This window comes from Rhincodon typus, chromosome 30, assembly GCF_021869965.1.
Source record: "Rhincodon typus isolate 14 chromosome 30, sRhiTyp1.1, whole genome shotgun sequence".
NCBI classification, from domain to species: domain Eukaryota; kingdom Metazoa; phylum Chordata; class Chondrichthyes; order Orectolobiformes; family Rhincodontidae; genus Rhincodon; species Rhincodon typus.
In genome coordinates, this window is record NC_063361.1 from 36,024,556 (window position 1) to 36,046,065 (window position 21,510).

The window sequence follows — 21,510 nt, forward strand, 5'->3', positions numbered from 1 at the left end:
ATATGGAGACAGAGAGGTCCAGGAAGGGGAGAGAGGTGTTAGAGATGGTCCAGGTAAACTTAAGGTTGGGGTGGAAGGTGTTAGTGAAGTGGATGAACTGTTCGAGCTCCTCATGGGAGCACGAGGTGGCGCCGATACAGTCATCAATGTAACGGAGGAAGAGGTGGGGTTTAGGGCTGGTGTAGGTACGGAAGAGGGATTGTTGCACGTAACCTACAAAGAGGCAGGGATAGCTTGACCTGTCCATCCTCCCTGGACTGACCTATCACCTTCCTAACTCCCTACCTACACTCACCTTTACTGGCTCCATCCCCGCCTCTTCGACCTGTTTGTTTCCTCTCCACCTATCCTCTCCTCTATCCCTCTTCTATCCGCCTCCCACTCTCTCCCTATTTATTTCAGAACCCCCTTCCCCTCCCCCTTTTCTGATGAAGGGTCTAGGCCCGAAACGTCAGCCTCTCTGCTCCTATGATGCTGCTTGGCCTGCTGTGTTCATCCAGCCCTGCACCTTGTTGTCTCAAATTGATGGGATATTGGCACCAGTACTGGGGAAGGAGGGAGCTGTTCCAATCGGACCAGAGTCCTGGAGATCGCATAACCTTTGTCAAAAATTCATTCATGGGATGAGGGCATTGCTGGCTAGGTCAGGATTTATTCCCCATCCCTAATTGCCCAGAAGGCAGCTAAAAGTCAACCATATTGCTGTGGGCCTGGAGTCACATGTAGGCCAGACCAGGAAAGGATGGCAGTTTCCTTCTTTAAAGGACATTAGTGAGCGAGTGGTTTTCTCTTGACAAAGGGGTGGCACGGCGGCTCAGTGGTTAGCACTGCTGCCTCCTAGTGCCAGGGACCTGGGTTCAATTCCAGCCTTGGGTAACTGTCTGTGTGGAGTTTGCCATTCTCTCTGTGTCTGTGTGGGTCCACTCTGGTTTTCTCCCACAGTTCAAAGATGTGTAGTTTAGGTGAATTGGCCATCAGGAATGCAAGGTGATGGGGTGGGTCCAGGTGGAATGCTCTTTGGAAGGTTGGTGTGGACTCAATGGGCTGAATGGCCTGCTTCCACACTGTAGGGATTCTATAAATTAAAAATGCATTCATGGTCATCATTAGACTCTTAATTCCCAATTTTTTTTCAGTTGAATTCAATCATCTGCCATCAAACCCGGGTCCCCAGAACATTATCTGGGTTTCTGGATTAACAGTCCAGCGATAATACCACTAGGCTGTTGTCTCCACATATAACTAGGGCTTTAAACTAAGCACTGTGGGATGGGTTTAGTTACGTGGAAAATTATGCAAAAATTTAAGGCGGGGGAGGACTCAGCAAATTTTCCAGAACAAGTAACAGGGCAGAGAGTATGGAAATGGTCAGGATTCTAACATCAGGCACAGTAGATAAGGGACAGTAGAGAAGGGAGCAGTCAACGCAGGGCTGATGGTGTTATACTGAAATACACGCAATATACGAAACTAAGTAAATGAGCTCGTATCATGGATTGAGGTTGGCAGGTATGATGTTGTGTATCACAAAGATGTGGCTGCAAGGGGATCAGGACTGGGAACTAAATATCCAAGGATACATGTCCTATCGAAAGGACAGAACGATGGGCAGAGGGAGCGGGGTTGCCTTATTGGTAAGAAATGAAATTAAATTGATAGTAAGCCATCGATGTCCAGTTGGAGGCACAGAATCTGTTTGGGTAGAGTTGAAGAACTGCAAAGGGAGAAAAGACCCTGATGGGAGTTATGTATAGGCCTCCTTGCAGTAGTCAAGATGTGGGGAAGAAAATAAATCAGGAGATAGAAAAGGCATGTGAGAAAGGCATGAGGATTTCAATATGCAGGTAGACTGGGAAAATCAAGTTGGAGTGAATCTTAAGAAAAGGAATTTGTGGAATTTCCACAAAATGATTTTTTGGAGCAACTTGTGGTAGAGTCCAAGGGGGAACAGGCAATTCTGGATTTGGTGATGTGTAATGAGGCAGAATTGATTAGGGAGAATCAGTTTTCACAGTGGAAGACACCAACAGCATACCAGAACTTCAACAGATTGAAGAGGTGAGGACAGAGGTGAGTGTTGGAGAAGGTACTGGGGAAGCTGATAGGTCTGAAGATGGATAAATCACCTGGACCAGATGGACTCCACCCCAAAGTTTTGAAGGACATAGCTGAGGAGATTGTAGAGGCTTTGGTGGTGATCTTTCAGGAATCACTGGAGTCAGGGAGGATCCCAGAGGACTGGAAAATGGTTAATGCAATACTTTGATTTATGAATGGAGGGAAGCAGAAGAGGAAACTATAGCCTGACCTCGGTTGTTGGTAGATTTTAGAATGCATTATTAAGGATGAGATGGCGGAGTACTTGGAAGTAAAATAAGGTGGAGTCAGCACGGCTTGGATAAGGGGATGTCATGCCTGACAAATCTGTTAGAATTCTTTGAGGAGGTAATGAGCAAATTAGACAAAGGAGAGCCAGTGGACATGGTCTATTTGGATTTTCAGAAGGCCTTTGACAAGGTGCTGCGCAGGATGCTGCCAAATAAGAGCTCATGGTATTACGGGCAAGGTACTGGCATGGACAGGGGATTGGCTGACTGGCAGAAGGCAGAAAGTGGGGATAAAGGGGTCTTTTCAGAATGGCAGCCGGTGACTAGTGGAGTTCTGCAGGGATCTGTGTTGGGACCACAACTATTTACATTATACATTAACAATCTGGATGAAGGAACTGAGGACATTGTTGCTAAATTTGAAGATGACACAAAGATGGGTGGAGGGACAGGAGTGTTGAGGAAGCAGAGAGGCTGCAGAAGGACATGGACAGGCTGGGAGAGTGGACAAAGAAAGGCAGTTGGAATACAATGTGGGAAAGTGTGAGGTTATGCACTTTGGTAGGAAGAATAGAGGCATTGACTGTTTTCTAAACAGGGAAAGAATTTGGAAATCTACAGCACAAAGGAACTTGGGAGTCCTAGTTCAGGATCCTGTTAAGGTTAAGGTACAGATTCAGTTGGCGGTTAGGAAGGTAAATGCAATGTCAGCATTCACTTCAAAAGGGCTAGAATACAAGAGCAGGGATGTACTGCTGAGGCTGTATAAGGCTCTGGTCAGACCACATTGGAATACCGTGAGCATTTCTGGGCCCCATTCCTAAAGAAAGATGTACTGGCCTCTGGAGGGGACCCAGAGGGATTACAAGAATGATCCTGAGGATGAAGGGCTTGTCATATGAGGAGCGGTTGAGGACTCTGGGTCTGTACTTGATTGAATTTAGAAGGATGAGGGGGTGATCTGATTGAAACTACAGAATACTGAGAGGCCTGCACAGAATGGACGTAGAGAAGATGTTTCCACAAGTAGGAGAGACTAGGATGTGGGAGCACAGCCTCAGGGTGAAGGGACAACCCTTTAGAACTGAGATGAAGAGGAATTTCTTCAGCCAGAGGGTGGTGAATGTTTGGAACTCATTGTTGCCAAGCAGACCAAGCTATTAGTGTATTTAAGACACAGATAGATAGGTTCTTGATTAGTAAAGGGATCAAGGCTTATGGGAAGAAGGCAGGAGAATGGTGTTGAGAAACATATCAGCCATGAGTGAAACAGTAGAGCAGGCTCAATGGGATGAATGGCCTAATCCTGTTCCTCTTCTTATTGTCTTATAGTCTCAAGAAATTCATGGGTCTTGGGAACCCAGGCATCTAAAGGGAGGCACAAAAGACCTTCTCCAAGAGAACCAATGGTTTTATTGTGATGCTTGTGGACAGAAGAAGCAGAAGACCCTTCACGGAAGAGGGGTGCAATAAGTGATGGCAGGGAAAGGCAGGGAAGTGAGAAATAGCAGAGGAGATTGTGCAGTTTCCCGGCCAGCGTGAGAAGGAAAGATTCAGGAATGGAAGGAATGCAAACCAGTTTATAAGAACAGGCCATTATATTCATCAAATTCCAATGGGTTCTTTGCCAAAACAATACAAAACTTATTTCCCTGCCCTGCTCTCTCCCCATAGCCCTGTAAGTACTCCTGCTTCAAATATCTATTTAATTAATAGATTCAGCAGTCTTTGACTTCACCATCTTTGAGGTCTAATAACGCTGTGTAAAGAGATTTTCCCTACCCTCTTGAACATTGTCGCTTTCCTGGACCGCTTCAAATTTTTGAATCGCAGCCATTGTTTCAGATCTGCTAAGCTGCACTGCAGGAAAGTAGCAGGTTACATGAATTTTACATTTCATTTCTTCATCGTTCAAAGTAACTAAATTAAAACATCATTCTGCTTTTTACACTTGTATTTGATAATACACTGGATGAAAAGTTGCTCATCACACTGGCAAAATCCCTAATTTCCAAATGACAGCCTTAGTGCAACTGGTAAGTTGCGAGAAGTCAGAAGATTCTGAGTTCAAGCCAAACTTCCAGGGATTTGAGCACAAAAATAAAGCAGCACTGAGAGGTGCTATCTTTCAGCGATGGATGGATTTCAAAGATCTCTATCCCACAGGAGAGTGGGGGAATTCTCCTCAGTTTCCTGGGACATTTATGTCTCAACAAACTGCGAAGGAGATAAGAGCAGGAGTCAACGTTTCAATGCTTGGACTCAACTCATTTTCCCACCCATTCCTCATATCCCTTGACTTCCCAAGAAACTAAACATAGCTCTCAGCCTTAAGGAGATTCAACGATGGGCTCATCCCTGATCGTCTGTGGCAGTGAATTTCAAAGATTCACAACTGTTTGAGTAAAGAATTTTATCCTCATATCACATGCTCTGGGCTCTTGCTATCTATCACCACTCCCCTTCAGAATCTTGTGTGGATTTTAATGAGATCAACTCTCATTCGTCTGAACTCCAGAGATTTGGACCCAATTCACTTCGCCCGTTCATCCCAGGGATGAATCTAGTGAAAGTTCACTCCAGCACTTCCAATTTGTGTATATCCTTCCCTAGATGCAGGCACCAACATGAAACACAGTATTCTAGGTATTCACCAAAGCCCTGTACAATTGAACAGACTTTCTTTATTTGTGTCCTCCAAACTTGTTGACAAATATGTAATTTGTGTTTCTAATAAATCTCAGAACTGATTTCTAAAGCAGGTGATCTGGTCATTACCTTACCACTGCTCATCAAACAACGCCTCATCAGGACTCTCAAAAACATCTCTGGCACCTTCACATGAATTACCTTTGAAGTGTAGTCACTGCTTTTTGGACAATTACATCTGGTGGACAATTAAACAATTAACTGGGAGAGCAGTAGTCCACAAGCACCCCTTCTTCAATGGTCGGGGAGCCAGCTCATCAGTGCACAAGACATGACTGAAGCATTAACATCCATCTTCATCCAGAAGTGCCAAGTGAATGACCTATCTCAGGTTCCACTCAAAGTCCCAGAATCACAGACCTCAGCCTTGAGGCAATTTGTCTCACTTTACATGATATCAAGAATAGGCTGAGGATACTGGATACTGCAAAGTCTATGGGCAATGACAACATTTCAACAATATTACTGAAGACTTGTGCTCTGGAAGTTATTCATGCCCCTAACCAAGCTATTCTGGCACAATTGCAACACAGTCATCTACCTGGAAATGTAGCAAAAAACAGGCCAAAGGCCACCTAGCCAATTACTACCCCATCAGTCTACTTTCAATTATCAGCAAACTGATAGATCAAAAGTGCTATTGAGTGGTATTTGCTCAGCAATAACTCATTAACACTCAATTTGGGTTCCCCAAGGGTCACCCAGCTTGTGACCTCCTTACAGCCTTCACCTAAACATGGACAAAAGAGCTGAACTCCAGAGATGAGGTGAGAGTGACTGTCCTTGACACCAAGGCCACGTTTGACTGAGTGTGGCATCAAGGAGCCCTAGCAAAACTGAAGCTAATGGGAATCAGGTGGAAAACCCTCCACTGGTTGGAGTCATACCTGGCACAAAGGAAGATGGTTGTGGTTGATGGAGGCCAGTCATCTCAGCTCCAAAACATCTCTGCAGGAGTTCCTCAGGGTAGTACCCTAGGCCCAACTATCTTCAGCTGTTCATCAATGACCTTCCCTCCATCATAAAGTCAGAAGTGGGGATGTTCACCAATGATTACACAATGTTCAGTACTATTCGCCTCTCCTCAGATACATGTCTATGCACATATGGAGCAAAACCTGGACAATATCCAAATTTGGGCTGACAAGTGATAAGTAACATTGCCAGCACCAAAATACCAGGCAATGGCCATACTAAACAAGAGAGACTCTAACCATCACCAATAATATTCAATGATAATAGCATTGCTGTATCCCCCACTATCAACATCCTGAGGCTTATTATCGAATAGCAACAGCCATATAAATACTGCACCTACAAGAGCAGATTGGAGGCTAGGAATTCTGCGGCAAATAACTCAATTCCTGGCTCCCTAAAACCTGCCGATCATCGATAGGACACTAGTCATGAGTGTGATGGAATACTCCCCACTTGTCTAGATGGGTACAGCTCCAACAAAACTCAAGATGCTTGACACCATCCAGGTCAGGGCAGCTGCTTAATTAGCACCACATCCATAAACATTCAACATTGATTTCCTTCCCACCAATGCTCAGTAGCAGCAGTGTGGACTATCTACAAGTTGTACTGCAGAAAGTCACCAAGCCTCCTTAAATAAGACCTTCCAAACCCATGACCACTTCCATCTAAAAGGACAAGGGCAGAAGATACATGGGAACACCACCCCCTGCAAGTTACCATCCACACCATCCTGATTTGGAAATATGTAACGGTTCCTTCAGTGTCCCTGGGTCAAAATCCTTAACAGCATTGGAGATGCCTCTACACAATGCAGCAATTCAAGAAGGCAGCTCACAACCACCTTCTTAAGGGTAATTATGGAGGGGCAATTAATGCTGGCCTAACCAGCAATACCCAACGCCCATAATGAACACAAAAAGCCCCAGCACTCAGATTTCAGAATAGCAAGATCTCACGTGGCAAAGAATAATTGTAAGAAGCAATGAAAACTTGTGGGTGAGCTTGATAGTGACGAACAATGGCATCAGTATTTCAAACTGGAACTCAGAGGGAAATCAATAAAAAGCAGATGAGAATTGGAGACAGTAGGCCGTGCTTTGGTGATTAATGCTGTCTGTGCTGGCTGCATGCTGAATGAACCCACCCTGCTCCATCCAATTTCCATTCGCAAGGCTATTACTGGGAGTGCCAGGAATTACTCGACTGGTAGATGTTCGGGAGCCTATGGGATAAATACAGCAGGTTACACACAATGGCTGAAGTACATATATTTCATCTATTCTCATTTTCTCTTCTCCTTCTCGAAGGAGGCAGATTCTTGTTGAGGAACTGCTTCAAGGTGTGAAGCATCTTCCAGTATCCCTCCCTCACCCTTCTACCTGTGATTCACCATCTCCCTCCCACAGACAATACAGGATTATATTAGCTTGACCTTTAGGGAAGAGATCCTTGCAAATAAAAATGTCTGTAACCGGAAGTTCAGAAGAAGTCAAGATTGAGCAATAAGTGATTTTTCCTTTTGTTCATCTTGAGGTCTCAGTGGAAATTTCCTCCTCAGTCACCTATCCCAAGTCACTCTGCAGCACTGTGTATGACCTTCATTCCAACCTCTCAGGATCTCCAAGCTGTCTTGCTTCTGTTGCTTAGTCTAGTTCACTCACCTTCCTAAAATCGTGGAAGTCACCCTCAAATAAAATTACTATTACAGAAATTGCAAAGACCATATCAAGCGGAAGTGTTCAAAATACCAAAGAACAAGAGAGTAGAAAGGGAAGGAAGGAGTTTCTCTCTCCACAAACACAGAAAGTGCAGGATAAATGAATAGCTTCTGGGGACTCTCACAAGTAGCCATGGAGTCTCCAGGTGATGACACGTATGAATCCATAGCACACAATAACATAAGAACCAGGAGCAGGAACAGGCCATTCAGCCCCTTGAGCCTGCTCTGCTACTTAGTATGATCTTGGCTGATTACATCTTGGCTTCAACTCCACTTTCCTGCTCGATCCTCATCACTCTTCAACCTCTTACTAATTAAAAATCTATTTCTCTCTTCATTAAATTTACTCAATTTCACAGCATCCACCACACTCTGGGGAGTGAATTCCACAGATTCATGACCCTTTGAGAGAAGTAACTTCTCCTCATCTCTGTTTTAAATCTGCCACCCCTTATCCTAAAGCTATGACCTCTTGTTTTAGTTGCCCCACTTGAGGGAACATCATGTCTACATTTACTTTCTCAATCCCCTTTAACATCCTATAGACCTCAATTAGATCTCCTCTCGCTCTCCTAAACTCCTGAAACTACTCAATCTCTCTTCATAAGACAAACCCCTCATTTCTGTAATCAATCCAGTAAAACTCCCCTGAACTGGCTCTAATACAACTACACCACTCCTCAAGAAAGGGTACCAAAACTGGTGCAGTCTTACTAATGCCTTGTAAAATTGCAGCAACACTTCCCTACTTTTATACCCTGCTCCTTTAGCAATACATGCTAAAGTTCCATTTGCCTTCCTCATTACCTGCTGTACCTGCATGCTAGTTTTCTGTGATTCCTGCACAAAGACACCCGGATCCCCCGAAATACTCTGAAGTTTCTCTCCATTTAGATCATAAGTTGCCTTTCTATTCCTCCAACCAAAATGGATAACCTCTCAATTATCCACATTAAATTCCATATGCCAAACTTTGGCCTATTCACCTATCCATTCATAAATTTCTTATTTCTATATTGCAACTTACTTTCCCACCTATTTTAGTGTCATCTGCTAATTTGGCTAAAGTACTTCCTATCAGTTTCTTGCCATCCAAATTAATGATCACTCTTCCCTAGAGGATCCTTTGCAATGAGGTCATTAATTAATCCAACCATGTTACATAATACCAAATCCAGAATAGCCTGCTTTCTGGTTAGTTGCACAATACATTGCTATAAGAAACAATCTCTAATATATTCAGTGAACTCTCCTTTGAAACTACCCTTGCAAATTTGATTAATCCAGTCTATATGCATATAAAAATCACCCATGACTATTGCTGCACGTTCCTTACCAGCCCCTATTATTTTCTGGTTTATACCATGCCCCACTGTGTGACTACTGTTTGTTCTCCTACAGATTACTTTCATTTCTTTCCCTTGCTAAATCTTATTTCTATGGAGACTGATTCTCCGTCTTGTTCTCTATGCAAATTATGATTTCTCACTACATCATTGATTTCTTCCTTTACTGATGAATTTACACCATCTCTTTCTCCTTCCTGCCTATCCTACTGAAACATTGAGTGCCCTTGGATATTCAATTCCTAAACCTGGTCTCCCTGCAACCACGTCTCAGTAATTACAGCCAAATCATACCCAATCATTTCTTTTTCCGCTGTTAACTCATTATTTTACTCTGAATGCTTTGTGCATTCCCTTTAAGTTTGTTCTATTATCAAATTTCCCTGTTCTTGTATGGTTCCTCTCTGTAATATGATGGTCACATCTTCTATTTTTATTTTCCTCCCTTTTATTTTCTGGAAACAATCAGACTCATCACTAGCCTGCACTCTCACCTTCTCCTTTCACTTTGATCTTCCAATTTCCCATGTAATTGAAGCCTCCCCACTACTGTTTCTGAGGAAGGGTCACTGGACCTGAAACATTAACTCTGATTTCTCTCCACAGATGCTGCCAGACCTGCTGAGCTTTTCCAGCAATTTCTCCCCACTACTGTTTAGTTTATAGCCTAATAATAGCCCTCATTACGCAATTTGCCAGGATTATGATCCCAGCATGATTTAGGTGGAACCCGTCCCATCAAAACACTTCCCTCCTTCCCCGGTACAAACTGGACAACGAATGACACCAATAATGGAGGAGGTGCAGTCCATCTGAACCTGGTTTCAGAAAGTAGTCCGACTGGAGTCGAAAGGCAGGAGAATAAATGAGAACTTACTAGCAAAGGTTTAATTCTGTACGTTACTGTTCACTACACTATACACTGGTTATATCAGAAACCTACCCTAGAAATATCTTCACCCTTGCTGATCTCAGCCACTGTAGGTGTGAAATAAGAGATTTAAATATTCTACTCAATATTGTAACTTTTACTTTGTCTCATTCATCATTTCACCAAGAATCAGGATTCTGAGCTGGGACATTGAGAGGAAAAGCTGACAATTCCATTGTTTATCATACTCCTTTCTGCAAATCCTCTAATCACATCCTGGATTGTGCTTGCAAGGCCCTTGTACATATTGAATTTCTCTTTGTTAATGAACACTCAATCTTTCAGCCCCACGTAACTGATATGCCTTTTCTTCTAGTTACAGTTTTCAGGAGGTAGATGAATGCTCTACACATGCCTTCTCTCCCTCTACTTCATTTCAGTCTGTCAAAGTATCTTTCTCTTTCTTTCCCATTACATACTGAGTTAGTATCTGGAATAATTTATCCCCACCGTTTGTTTCCACTGCTCTGTGTGGGGAGCTCCATATTCCCATGACTCTGAGTAAAGAGCATAGGAACAGGAAGAGATTGTTCAGCCCTTTGAACTGTTCTGTCATTCAAAGAGATTCTGACTGATCTACAACTGAACTCCAAACACTCAACTTTGCCCAGTATCCCTCAATATCTTTGGCTAACAAAGATTAATAGTCTTAAATTTAAAACAAACAATTAATCTTACACATTTGAGCAAGAAAGTTCCAAACTTTTACTGCTCATGGTTTTTGGAAATGTTCATAAATTTCACAAAATAAAGTCTGGCTCTAATTTTTACAGCATGCATAAACTGAGACTTGGCCATGTCCTAGACTCTCCAACCAACAGAAATAATTATTTCTCTCTATCATAAGAAATTTTTCATGAATGCCTCCTTAGATTTATCAAGAAACCTTACATTTATGATCACCAAATTATGGCTCCCTTGCAAGAGGAATCATCTTCTTTACATTTTATTCTGCTGGAAATGAACACCAGTGCTTGGCATTTCCTTGTTCTGCATTTATTAACCTGCATGACCCACAATCCCTTTATACCTCAACCTTAGTTAGACTTTTATTTTCCAAGCAATCATTAATCACATTGTTCATTCGTTTAAATTGGACCGCCTCACACTCAGCTTTGTTAAAATTCATTTTGTATTTACAAAAATATACTGCAAGTTTGCTGTTATCGATGTTGTCACATCTTCCACTATCTGATGTCATCTTCAAATTTCAACAGATTTCTGTTTGCCAGGTTTAAATGATTTAATCTTTATTTCTCCAATTTATTAATTATCTGTCTCCTATCTGTCTTATATATTGTGATACTCTTTGTAAATCCTTCTAACCTCATGTCTGCTATTCAATAAGGGAGATGTAAAGCTGCCATAGAACTGCCAGACTATAAGGTGGTTTAACCTGAGGGTCATCACACCTCAGGTGAGGGATGAGAATCCTTCATGACAACCTCAGCCATTGTGGGAATTGAACTCATGCTGTTGGCATTACTCTGCATTGCAATCCCCTACAGTTTGCCTACTGATGTAACAGGTCCACAGAGGATGCAGTATCCCTAGCTCTGCACTCATCCCTGGAACATCTGGACAAGAACACCTATGCCAGACTCCTGTTCATCAATTACAGCTCCACTATTATCCCCTCCAGACTGATCTCAAAACTGTGTGACCTTGGTCTCGGCTCTGCCCTCTGCAACTGGATCCTCAGCTTCCTGACCCACAGACCACAATCAGTGAGGATAGGTAACTGCACCTCCTCCACAATAACACTCAACACTGGAGCCCCCCAAGGATGCACCCTCAGCCCCTACTGTACTCCCTGTACACTCACAACTGTGTTGCCAAATTCCAAACAAACACCATCTGCAAGGTCGCTGACGACACCACCACAGTGGGACGGATATCTAACAACGAGTCAAAATACAGACAGGAGATAGAGGGCTTGGTGACGTGGTACAATGAAAACAATCTGTCTCTCACCGTTGGCAAAACTAAAAAACTGATCAACTTCAGAAAGAAAGGAAGAGAACATGCCCCCATCTACATCAACAGAACTGAGGTTGAGAGAGTGAAGAGCATCATGTTCCTCGGAGTGACGATAACCGACGACCTGTCCTGAATTCCCTACATAAATGCGACAGTCAAGAAGGCACAACAACGCCTCTTCTTCCTCAGGCAGCTCAGGAAATTTGCCATGTCCATAACGTCCCTCACCAACTTCTACAGATGCACCATTGAAAGCATACTGTCCCGGTGCACAACAGCCTGGTACGGCAACTGCTCTGTCCAGGACTGTAAGAAACTATAGAAGGTGGTGTGCACAGTCCAGACCATCACGGAAACCAACTTTCCATCCATGGACTCTATTTACATGGCTCGCTATCATGGAAAGGCGGCCAACATTATCAAAGACCCATCACACCCCGGTAATAATCTCCTACAACCTCTTCTGTCAGGCAGAAGATACAGAAGCCTGAACACATGCACAAGCAGGTTCAGAAACAGATTCTTCCCACCCAACTCTCTGACACCTCCTCCTACCACCCCCTCAATCATGACCCCACCCCTGACCACCAAACCATCATCTCTCAAACCATTCATAACCTCATCACCTCAGGTGACCTCCCACCTACAGCCTCCAACATAATCATTCCCCAACTCCGCACCGCCCGTTTCTATCTCCTTCCCAAAATCCATAAACCCGACTGTCCCGGCCAACCCATTGTCTCTGCCTGCTCCTGCCCCACTGAACTTATCTCCGCTTCCCTTGACTCTGTTTCTTCCCCCCTGGTCCAGGAACTCCCCACCTACGTTTGGGACACTACCCATGCCCTCCACCTCCTCCAAGACTTCCAATTCCCTGGCCCCCAACACCTCATCTTCACTATGGACATCCAGTCCCGAGATACTTGTATCCTCCATGCAGATGGCCTAAAAGCACAACCAGTCCCCCTCCACCGACACCCTCATCCGCTTAACCGAACTCATCCTCACTCTTAACAACTTTTCCTTCAACTCCTCCCACGTCCTACAGACAAAAGTCGTGGCCATGGGCACCCGCATGGGCCCAAGCTATGCCTGCCTCTTTGTAGGATACGTGGAACAGTCCCTCTTCCGCTCCTACACTGGCACTATCCCCCACCTCTTCCTCCGCTACATTGATCACTGTATCAGTGCTGCCTCGTGCTCCCACGAGGAGCTTGAACTGTTCATCAACTTTACTAAGACCTTTCACCCCAACCTCAGATTCACCTGGACCCTCTCTGATACCTCCCTCCCCTTCCTGGAACTCTCTGTCTCCATCTCTGGTGACCACCTTGAAACTGACATCTATTTCAAGCCCACTGACTCCCACAGCTACCTAGACTACACCTCCTCTCACCCACCTTCCTGCAAGAATGCAGTCCCTTACTCCCAATTCCTCCGCCTCCACCGCGTCTGCTCCCAAGATGGGGCATTCCACTCCCGAACATCCCAGATGTCCCCTTATTTCAAGGACAACAACTTCCCCCCTTTGGTGGTTGAAAATGCCCTCAACCACATCTCTTGCCTTTCCCGCACCTCTGGCCTCACATCCCCTCCCCAGAGTAAAAACTAAAGACAGAATCCCCCTTGTCCTTACAATATCAACCCACTAACCTCCAGATTCAACATATCATTCTCCGCCAATTCCGCCACCTGCTATCTGACCCCACAACCAAAATGTATTTCCCTCCCCACCCCATCTGCCTTCCAAAGGGACCGCTCTTTCCGCGACTCCCTCGTCCGCTCCACATTCCCCACTAGCCCCCCCCCCCCCCGCACCTTCCCCTGCAACCGCAGGAAGTGCTACACCTACCCCTACACCTCCCCCCTCACCTCCATCCAAGGAACCAAAAAAATCTTTCACATCAGACAGAGGTTCACCTGAACATCCATCAACTTGGTCTACTGCATCCCCTGCTCCCGATGTGGCCTCCTTTACATCGGTGAGACCCAGCGGAGAATCAGAGACTGTTCTGTAGAGCATCTGTGCTCTGTATGCGTTAAAAACAACACCTTCCAGTCGCAAACCATTTCAACTCCCTCTCCCACTCCCTGGGTGACATGTCCATCCTGGGCCTCCTCCAGTGTCACAATGACACCACCCGGAAACTAGAGGAGCAGCACCTCATATTCTGCCGCAGGAGCCTCCAGCCCAATGGTTTCAATGTGGATTTCACCAGTTTTAAAATCTCCCCACCCCCGGCTTCATCCCATGTCCAACCCTCCCTCTCATCCCCGCCTCCTTGACCTGACACAACCTGTCCATCTTCTCTCCCACCTATCTGTTCCTCCCACCTCACTGACCAATCCTCACCACTCCCTACTTGCACTCACCTATCACCATCCCACCTACCTGCCCCAGCCCCACCCCTCCTCCCTCTATTTATTTCTGAGCTCCCTTCCACCTCCCCCATTTATGAAGAAGGGTCCTGAACCGAAACGTCAACTTTCCTGCTCCTCTGATGCTGCCTGGCCTGCTGTGTTCCTCCAGCTCCACACTGTGTTATCATTGATCTTGCTAATGTTGATCTCAACTAATGCAATGTAACCTTTATGCCTCTGTCTAAGTCTTTTTGATCTGTACATCCTTTGCTTATTATGATCTGCCTGTACCGCTCGTAAAGAAACCTTTTCACTGTATTTCGATACACGAGACAATAAATCGATCAATCAAACCAACTGATCCCCAGTCAATACCATTCTGTACTCCTGCCATTGCTGCCTATCTTAATTTCCCTTTGGTTATGTATGTGTCTTTGGAATACTTTACTAAAGAACATATCAAAGAAATAATTACATGTGTAATCCCTTTTTTGTTTCCTAATTATTTTGCAATCTTTCTCCACCTCTTTGAATTCCCATTTATAATGCTCTCCTTGATTGCCAATATACTTCATGTATGCCTCTTCCTTTATTTTCAATATTACTCATCCCTGCATAATATCCCATTATTGCCTAGTTTGTTCTTAGCCATGGAAGAACTCAGCAATTGCAGTACTTTACTTTTGTGTCAAGAGCTAATTAATGTCTCTGTCACTCATTCCATGTCCTGGACCTCTGTTATGCTCGTGCCCCTGATTGGGAATTCCCTTGGTGCAGAATAGATCTCATGGCACCCTGCTTAAAATTCCACCAGTGATTAAATAAGAAGGAATGAAAACTTGTGTGTGAACTCAAGAAGATGAAGCACATTTCAAAACATTGGGACAGAAAACAAAAAAACTTGACGCAGACAGGCATCTGGTGCAATAGATAATACAGTGTGGAGCTGAATGAATACAGCAGGCCAGGCAGCATCAGAGGAGCAGGAAAGCTGACGTTTTGGGTTGGGACCCTTCTTCAGAAATTCTTAAATTCATTTTATAAAGAAGGGTCCCGACCCGAAACGTCAGCTTTCCTGCTCCCCTGATGCTGCCTGGCCTGCTGTGTTCCTTCAGCTCCACGTTGTGTTATCTCTGACTCCAGCATCGGCAGTTCTTACTATATCTGGTGCAATAGTTGTTTTTCGACGGTTATTACAGCTTTCACCCAGAAGGTAGTATGGAAGTGGAATTTATTGCCTGAACAAATACCTTGCCACATTTAAAAAACATTCGGATTTTCTCTTGAAGTGCTGTGACCTGCAAAACTTAAGACCAAGAGCTGTAAAGTGGGCTGGTACTGACACAATGGGCCAAATGGCCTCCTTTCCTGTTGGAAAGTTCTATAATTTTATTTTTATGACACTATCACTATATTCTGAACCTACCCTCCTCAGCCCGTTCTCCATCTTGTGCTGGAACCATCCGAACAAGAGATGCCTGGAAGTCTATTGCACAAAGACAGCAGGTTACACAAACTCTATTCAATAATTTTGAGATATACTTAAATATTCCCACTAACATTTTCATTTCTTCTGTGGGGAATGTACCATTGCAGCTCCTTTCTTTCATCCCTTTAACCTTCATCTTTGTGCGCACACCTTAATCTTCCAATCTCATGGGAGTACAAGTTCCCATAATGTAATCCTTTGAAATTATTCTGCCGAATCAGCATTAGATATGCATTGTGATGGAGCAACCCTTCCTGCCGAAAACAAACCCTGTAATTCAGGCATGGATGGAGTTTGATCCAGGTGATATGGGTCTTGAATATGAGGTCTGTATTCTCTCCCTTGGGGAAAGCCCCTGTACTAAGGGTCAAACAGGCAACACTCTCCCTGTGGTCAAGGACCTGGGCTGGAATCCCAAGCCAGGAATTGGTTGCCATCAAAGCCTGTATTGGAGGATGGGGTGGGGCAGGGCAGGGTGGAACAGCATTGACACCTGTTAGTATTACACCCACCTGAAGATGGGGAGGAGCAGGGAGAGACCCAGGGCCCAGGTGAATGCGGCAGGGGTGGGTGGTGCTAAGATGCATGTTTGGGGCTGGGGTAATCACTGGGTGAAGACAATAACACCCTCCCTGCTGCTGAGCCTCTTGTCGCAGCCACTGAGCTCCTGTGAACAAAGGGAACCCCAGGAGCCTAGAAACAAACCCCACGCTGCTCAACTCTCCACTAGCTGAATATCATTGGTGGTGGGATGAGGACCTTTAAAGGTCCTTAAGTGCCCATTACCCATTCCCAAAGGCAGTGTGGCAGCTGCAGCATCTGCCTAAACATTTCACTCATTTGGAAGGGCAGGTGCCTCTCATTGAAACACAGCACAGGAGCTATCAAGCACAGCAGAAACTCCATGTCATGATTCCAAGTCTTTTTGCACCCATTGCTCAATCTGGGGCACATGTGGTGTCTCAGGCATGTTGCTGGCTTCCAAGCTCAGAATCCTGGAATACCCCTACAGTGTGAAAAGAGACCATTTGGCCCAGTGAATCTACACCGACTCTCCAAAGAGCATCCCAGACCCAGACTCAGCCCCTTAACCTGTCTCAATAACCCTGCATTTCCTATGGCTAACCCACCTAGCCTGAACATCCCTGGACACTATAGACAATTTAGCAATGCCAATTCACCCACACAGATGCGGGGAGAATGTGCAAACTCCACACAGACAGTCGCCCCCGTTCCTGGTGCTATAAGGCAGCAATGCTAACCACTGAGCCACCGTGCCGCCATTGTGCTTCTTGCACAATTCTCCAGGGAGCTGGAACCAAATGTGCTTTACTGTATCAGTCACATGGCAAGGTGCTATCATACTCAGATATGGCACAGTAAAGACTGAATGATTAAACGCCTCATCACATTTCTCAGAGCCAGCTCCAGCTCTGTGGATAGGGAGTTAGTGCTCAGCTCTGATTTGCACACAGCAGGAATCAATAACAGTGACAAGTAAATGAGAAGCAATGAAAACACGTGGATGAGGCTGATAACAAGAAACAACAGAAAAATTGCTTCATCGACAACAACTTGGATCGAATTCAGAATGAAAGAGGGCAGATGAGAACCTGAGACTATCTTTCGGTTTTTACATTCAGTCTATTCATGATAGTTCCCCTCTCAACCTAAGCCACTTAATTCTCTTACCATCTGAAGGTTTAGAAACGACCGGTTGATCAGGAGAGACTTTGGATTCTGTTGTATAAATACAGTATGTCAAAGAAAATCTAATCAACTGTGCAAGCTACACTTAACATTTTTTTCTAATTCTTTCAAGTTCCTCTCCTGAAGCAAGTTGACTCTTGCTCAGGTAGCGTTCCCAGGCAGCAGCATCTTCTCACAACCCACCCTGTCTCTCTCACATGTGAGTGCAGAGTGTAAATGTTGGTTTGCATTTCAATGATGGCAGAGGAATGGGTACCACAGCTAGATTGTACAGAAACTCATGCCTGTGGAGGGAGGAAGGAGGAATTGATATTTCTGGCTGATACTCTCTGTCTGAGAGGCAAACTACAATCCTCTCTTCACAAACACTACATAATCTGCTGAGGCCTTCAGGCAATTTTTATTATAATACATTTTCCACATATCCATTTATTTTAATTTGGAAATACAATTCCCAAATTATGGAAAGAAGAGGGAATAACAGACCTTCCCTTGATATATTCGCTCACACAGATTCTGTCTCAATGTAAACACACACCTTCCCTTGATAAAACTTTTTACAATTCCTTTGTAGGTTCACACTGAGTTCCCCACTGAATCATACATTCAGTTCCATTGTGTCAAGGGGGCGTTTTGTCCACCTCCCCCATGTCTGTGGCCATCAGTGGATTCAGCCTTTAAGGCGCATTGCTCTGTGATAACACAAAGGTGTTGATAGACATAGGCCTGCAACTGGCAAAACTGACAGGAAAACACTGCACGCTTTCTGTGACAATGTTTTTCAGAAAGCAGTAAGAATAAATTGTAACAAAAGACTAATGAAAACATAAAAGAGATTGGCTAAGGGTGAGCTGTATAGCTAAACAATACCAGCCTGCCAACACCTGTCTGTCAGGCATCCCTCCAACCCCTAGACAATAAGAATTAATTGTGGAAAATGTAACTGCTTCACCTGAGGTCACATTCACCTGATAACCATGTGCACCTGTGTGTGTGGAACCATCCTGTATTTGTCACAAGCCTTTATTTCAGCCCAATCATCTGTGTATTAAATTAGAGGCTCCAGATTACATGTCCAGTCCAGATATTAACAATTGGTGTGGACAATATGTGAGTAATCCAAGAGAAAGATCACAGACAGCATCATTGAAATGATCCTTCTACACCTCTGTGTGCATCTAACTGCGATCTGGCACTGAACACACACACACACACACGCACGCACACACGCACACACACACACGCGCACACACATAAACACACACACACATAGTATTAACCAGCAAACCTACCCTGAGGAGACAAATCTGAAACGTGATCACTTTCTGATGAATAAAGCCCACAGACAGAATCTGATGAACTGAACTCTGTTGCATCAAAATAAGAAATTACACAAACATGTTAACTTTGTCAATTACACGGCTTACTGTCTCTAAGCATCCCCAGTAAATGATTCACTATGACTCTGATGGGAGTAAAATGGTGATTCACTTCCATGGAGACTGTGCTGGGGTGGCCTCAGGTCGGTGCAGTGTGTCCGAGTCAGTGCCTCAGACATTCATCCTTGGGCAACCCTTTGAAAGCTGCAGCTCCTGGCATTGAGACCCAGCAGACACTCCAAGCTCATCCAGACTCTGACAGTTGAACCCGCAGGAGATGAAAAATTTCTAAACAAAGAATATTGCGCTGGGAGCTGAAGGTTCTGGGTAACTGAATATGAGGAATATTCTAAAACAGATTCCTCTGCTGGCAATGAGACCTTACTGCTACTCTTAGCTTATGCTTTAACAAAGTGCTTAATGCAGATTGCACAGGGACATCCTGTTTATAATGCTGCATGGTCTGCCAACACAGCTGCCAATCATTCCTTGGGTAATACCCACCCTGAGAACTAGCTGATCAATTATGTTTCTTTTATTCATTCACTAGCTGAGGGTGTCGCTGGCCAGGCAGCATTTATTGCCCATCCCTAATTGCCCAGAGGGCAGTTTAGAGTCAACCACATTGCTGTGGGCCTAGAATCACATGTAGGCCAGACCACGTAAGGATGGCATTTCCTTCCCTAAAGGTCATTAGTGAACCAGATGATTCATGGTCATTGTTAGATTCTTAATTCCAGATACTTTCTTTATTGAATTCAAATTTCACCGTCTGTCATGGTGGGATTCAAACCTGGGTCCCCTGAACATTATCCAGATCTCTGGATTAACAGTCCAGCGAGAATACCACTAGGGCATTGCCTTCCCCTAGCCATGGGTGGCCATAGAGATCAGATCACTGTTCACAGGGGGTGGGAATTATTCCTTATTGGAGTTAGGATGTGTTGTTAGGTTGGGGCAGAGGGAGTTTAGCTTAGATTTCCAGTGTGTGATGCAGAATGGCACCAATGCAGAAGTGGACATCCATAGTGGGCCAGTCACCTTGCCTTGCCCCAAGCTTGGTGTAGTCTGCTGCCCCTCAAGGTGTACAACCAATCAGCTCTCTTCAATGGACAGCAATGCCCCTGGTCCTTTACTGTGGTTAATTACCTGGGGTCAATGCTCCGTAACCTGTTCACTGGTCCCTCTCAGTGTGTGGGACCTGGGCACTCAGAAATATGCAAAATGGAGAGACTTTCAGATATTTTGGTACCAAAACAGAACAAAATCTTGAAACCTTACCCAATTGAGGGGTAGAAGCAATGGATGGTAGTTATGGGTTACTTCAGTGTTTGATTGTGAAGGGAATGCATTTGTTTGTACTGCCTAAGACCAAATACCTCCATTCCATTAAATATTCCAAATACAAAGGATTCTCTCCCTCTACCAATAATGCAGGCAACTTCTGCTCCATTACCACTCTGACCATGTGAGGTAAAGGCCTGGTTTTAACAGAATAACAATCTGGGACTTCAGGGGCAGTGGGCTAATCACTAGCTTCCACTTCCCACTCAGAAAATGAAGGTCTATTCTCTACCACTATGTGTGTCCAAAGACAATATCTCCTGGAGCATCCTGGGAGTGTTTGATGGGGACAGTGTAGAGAGAGTTTTACTCTGTATCTAACCCTGTCCTGTCTCTGTCCTGGGAATGTTTGATGTGGGACAGTGTAGAGAGAGCTTAACTCTGCATCTAAACCCTGGGCATGTTTCAACGTGAAATGGAAAGTCTGCATAACTTCAGTGACTATTCCTGACTAATAGGTAAAGTTGCCATAGTCTTACCAGACCATGGCACTACTCTTACATTAGAGACAGCTGGTGATGGTCTATCCTCAGGGCCACCACACCTCAGGAAAGAGGAGAAGTTGAGAACCCTGCATGGTAACCTCAGCCAGTGTGGTAATTGAACCTGGGCTGTTGGTATCACTCACATCACTAACCAGCCTTTCAGCTAACTAAGCTAACTCTCTATCGCTGATGATGTCAAACACAGTTCAAATTACAAACAGTAATGTACTTTCCTATTGTTTCAGGTATTTCCATAAAAGCTATTGAAAGCTATTAGTGGTTTAATGGAGCACCGAACAGATCTGGAACCCCATAATGTGCTGAGAAATCGGGAGCGTATTTCAAATCGGAATTCTGATTGAGGATGGGCAGATATCTCAGTGATTCAGTGTAACCCCATCATGATGGAGGGGGGGGGGGGGGGGTGAATGATGGTGCCTTAGTGCTGGCTACATTAGAACCTACCCTCGGAGCAGGATTCCTCTGCTTCTATTGCCTCACCAGCCTTCTCAGCACCTAGTGCACGAAAACATCAGGTTAAACAATTCTGCTCAATCACACAAGCTTCACATGAAAAGCTTATGAAAATTCTAAATTAATCACTGGTTCCCCTTGATAATAATAACATTCTGACAGTTGCTTTTGTTCGAAATGCTGTTCTTCTAATCCACCAATGGGATTCTGTACAAGGCTGACTGATAAATTAGTGTCCAGTGGTTCCACAATATGAGAGACTATTCGACAATGG

The 21,510-nt window shown here is 44.5% G+C and overlaps 1 protein-coding gene across 6 annotated transcripts in view; it reads right to left on the reverse strand.

The window, feature by feature from the left end:
• odad4 (outer dynein arm docking complex subunit 4) overlaps nt 1-21,510 on the reverse strand; it is a 106,064-nt gene that overhangs the window by 53,137 nt on the left and 31,417 nt on the right. For 3 of the 6 annotated variants that reach the window (XM_048614572.1, XM_048614571.1, XM_048614574.1), the window contains 4 exons: nt 21,228-21,278; nt 18,847-18,921; nt 17,537-17,584; nt 15,782-15,841 (listed from right to left, as the gene is read on the reverse strand). The exons of 2 other annotated variants lie outside the window; for them this stretch is intronic. In XM_048614572.1, the coding sequence (XP_048470529.1) occupies nt 15,782-15,841; nt 17,537-17,584; nt 18,847-18,921; nt 21,228-21,278 (234 nt within the window). The remainder of the gene's footprint in view (nt 1-15,781; nt 15,842-17,536; nt 17,585-18,846; nt 18,922-21,227; nt 21,279-21,510) is intronic. One more of the 6 variants, XM_048614576.1, reaches the window with a different exon arrangement.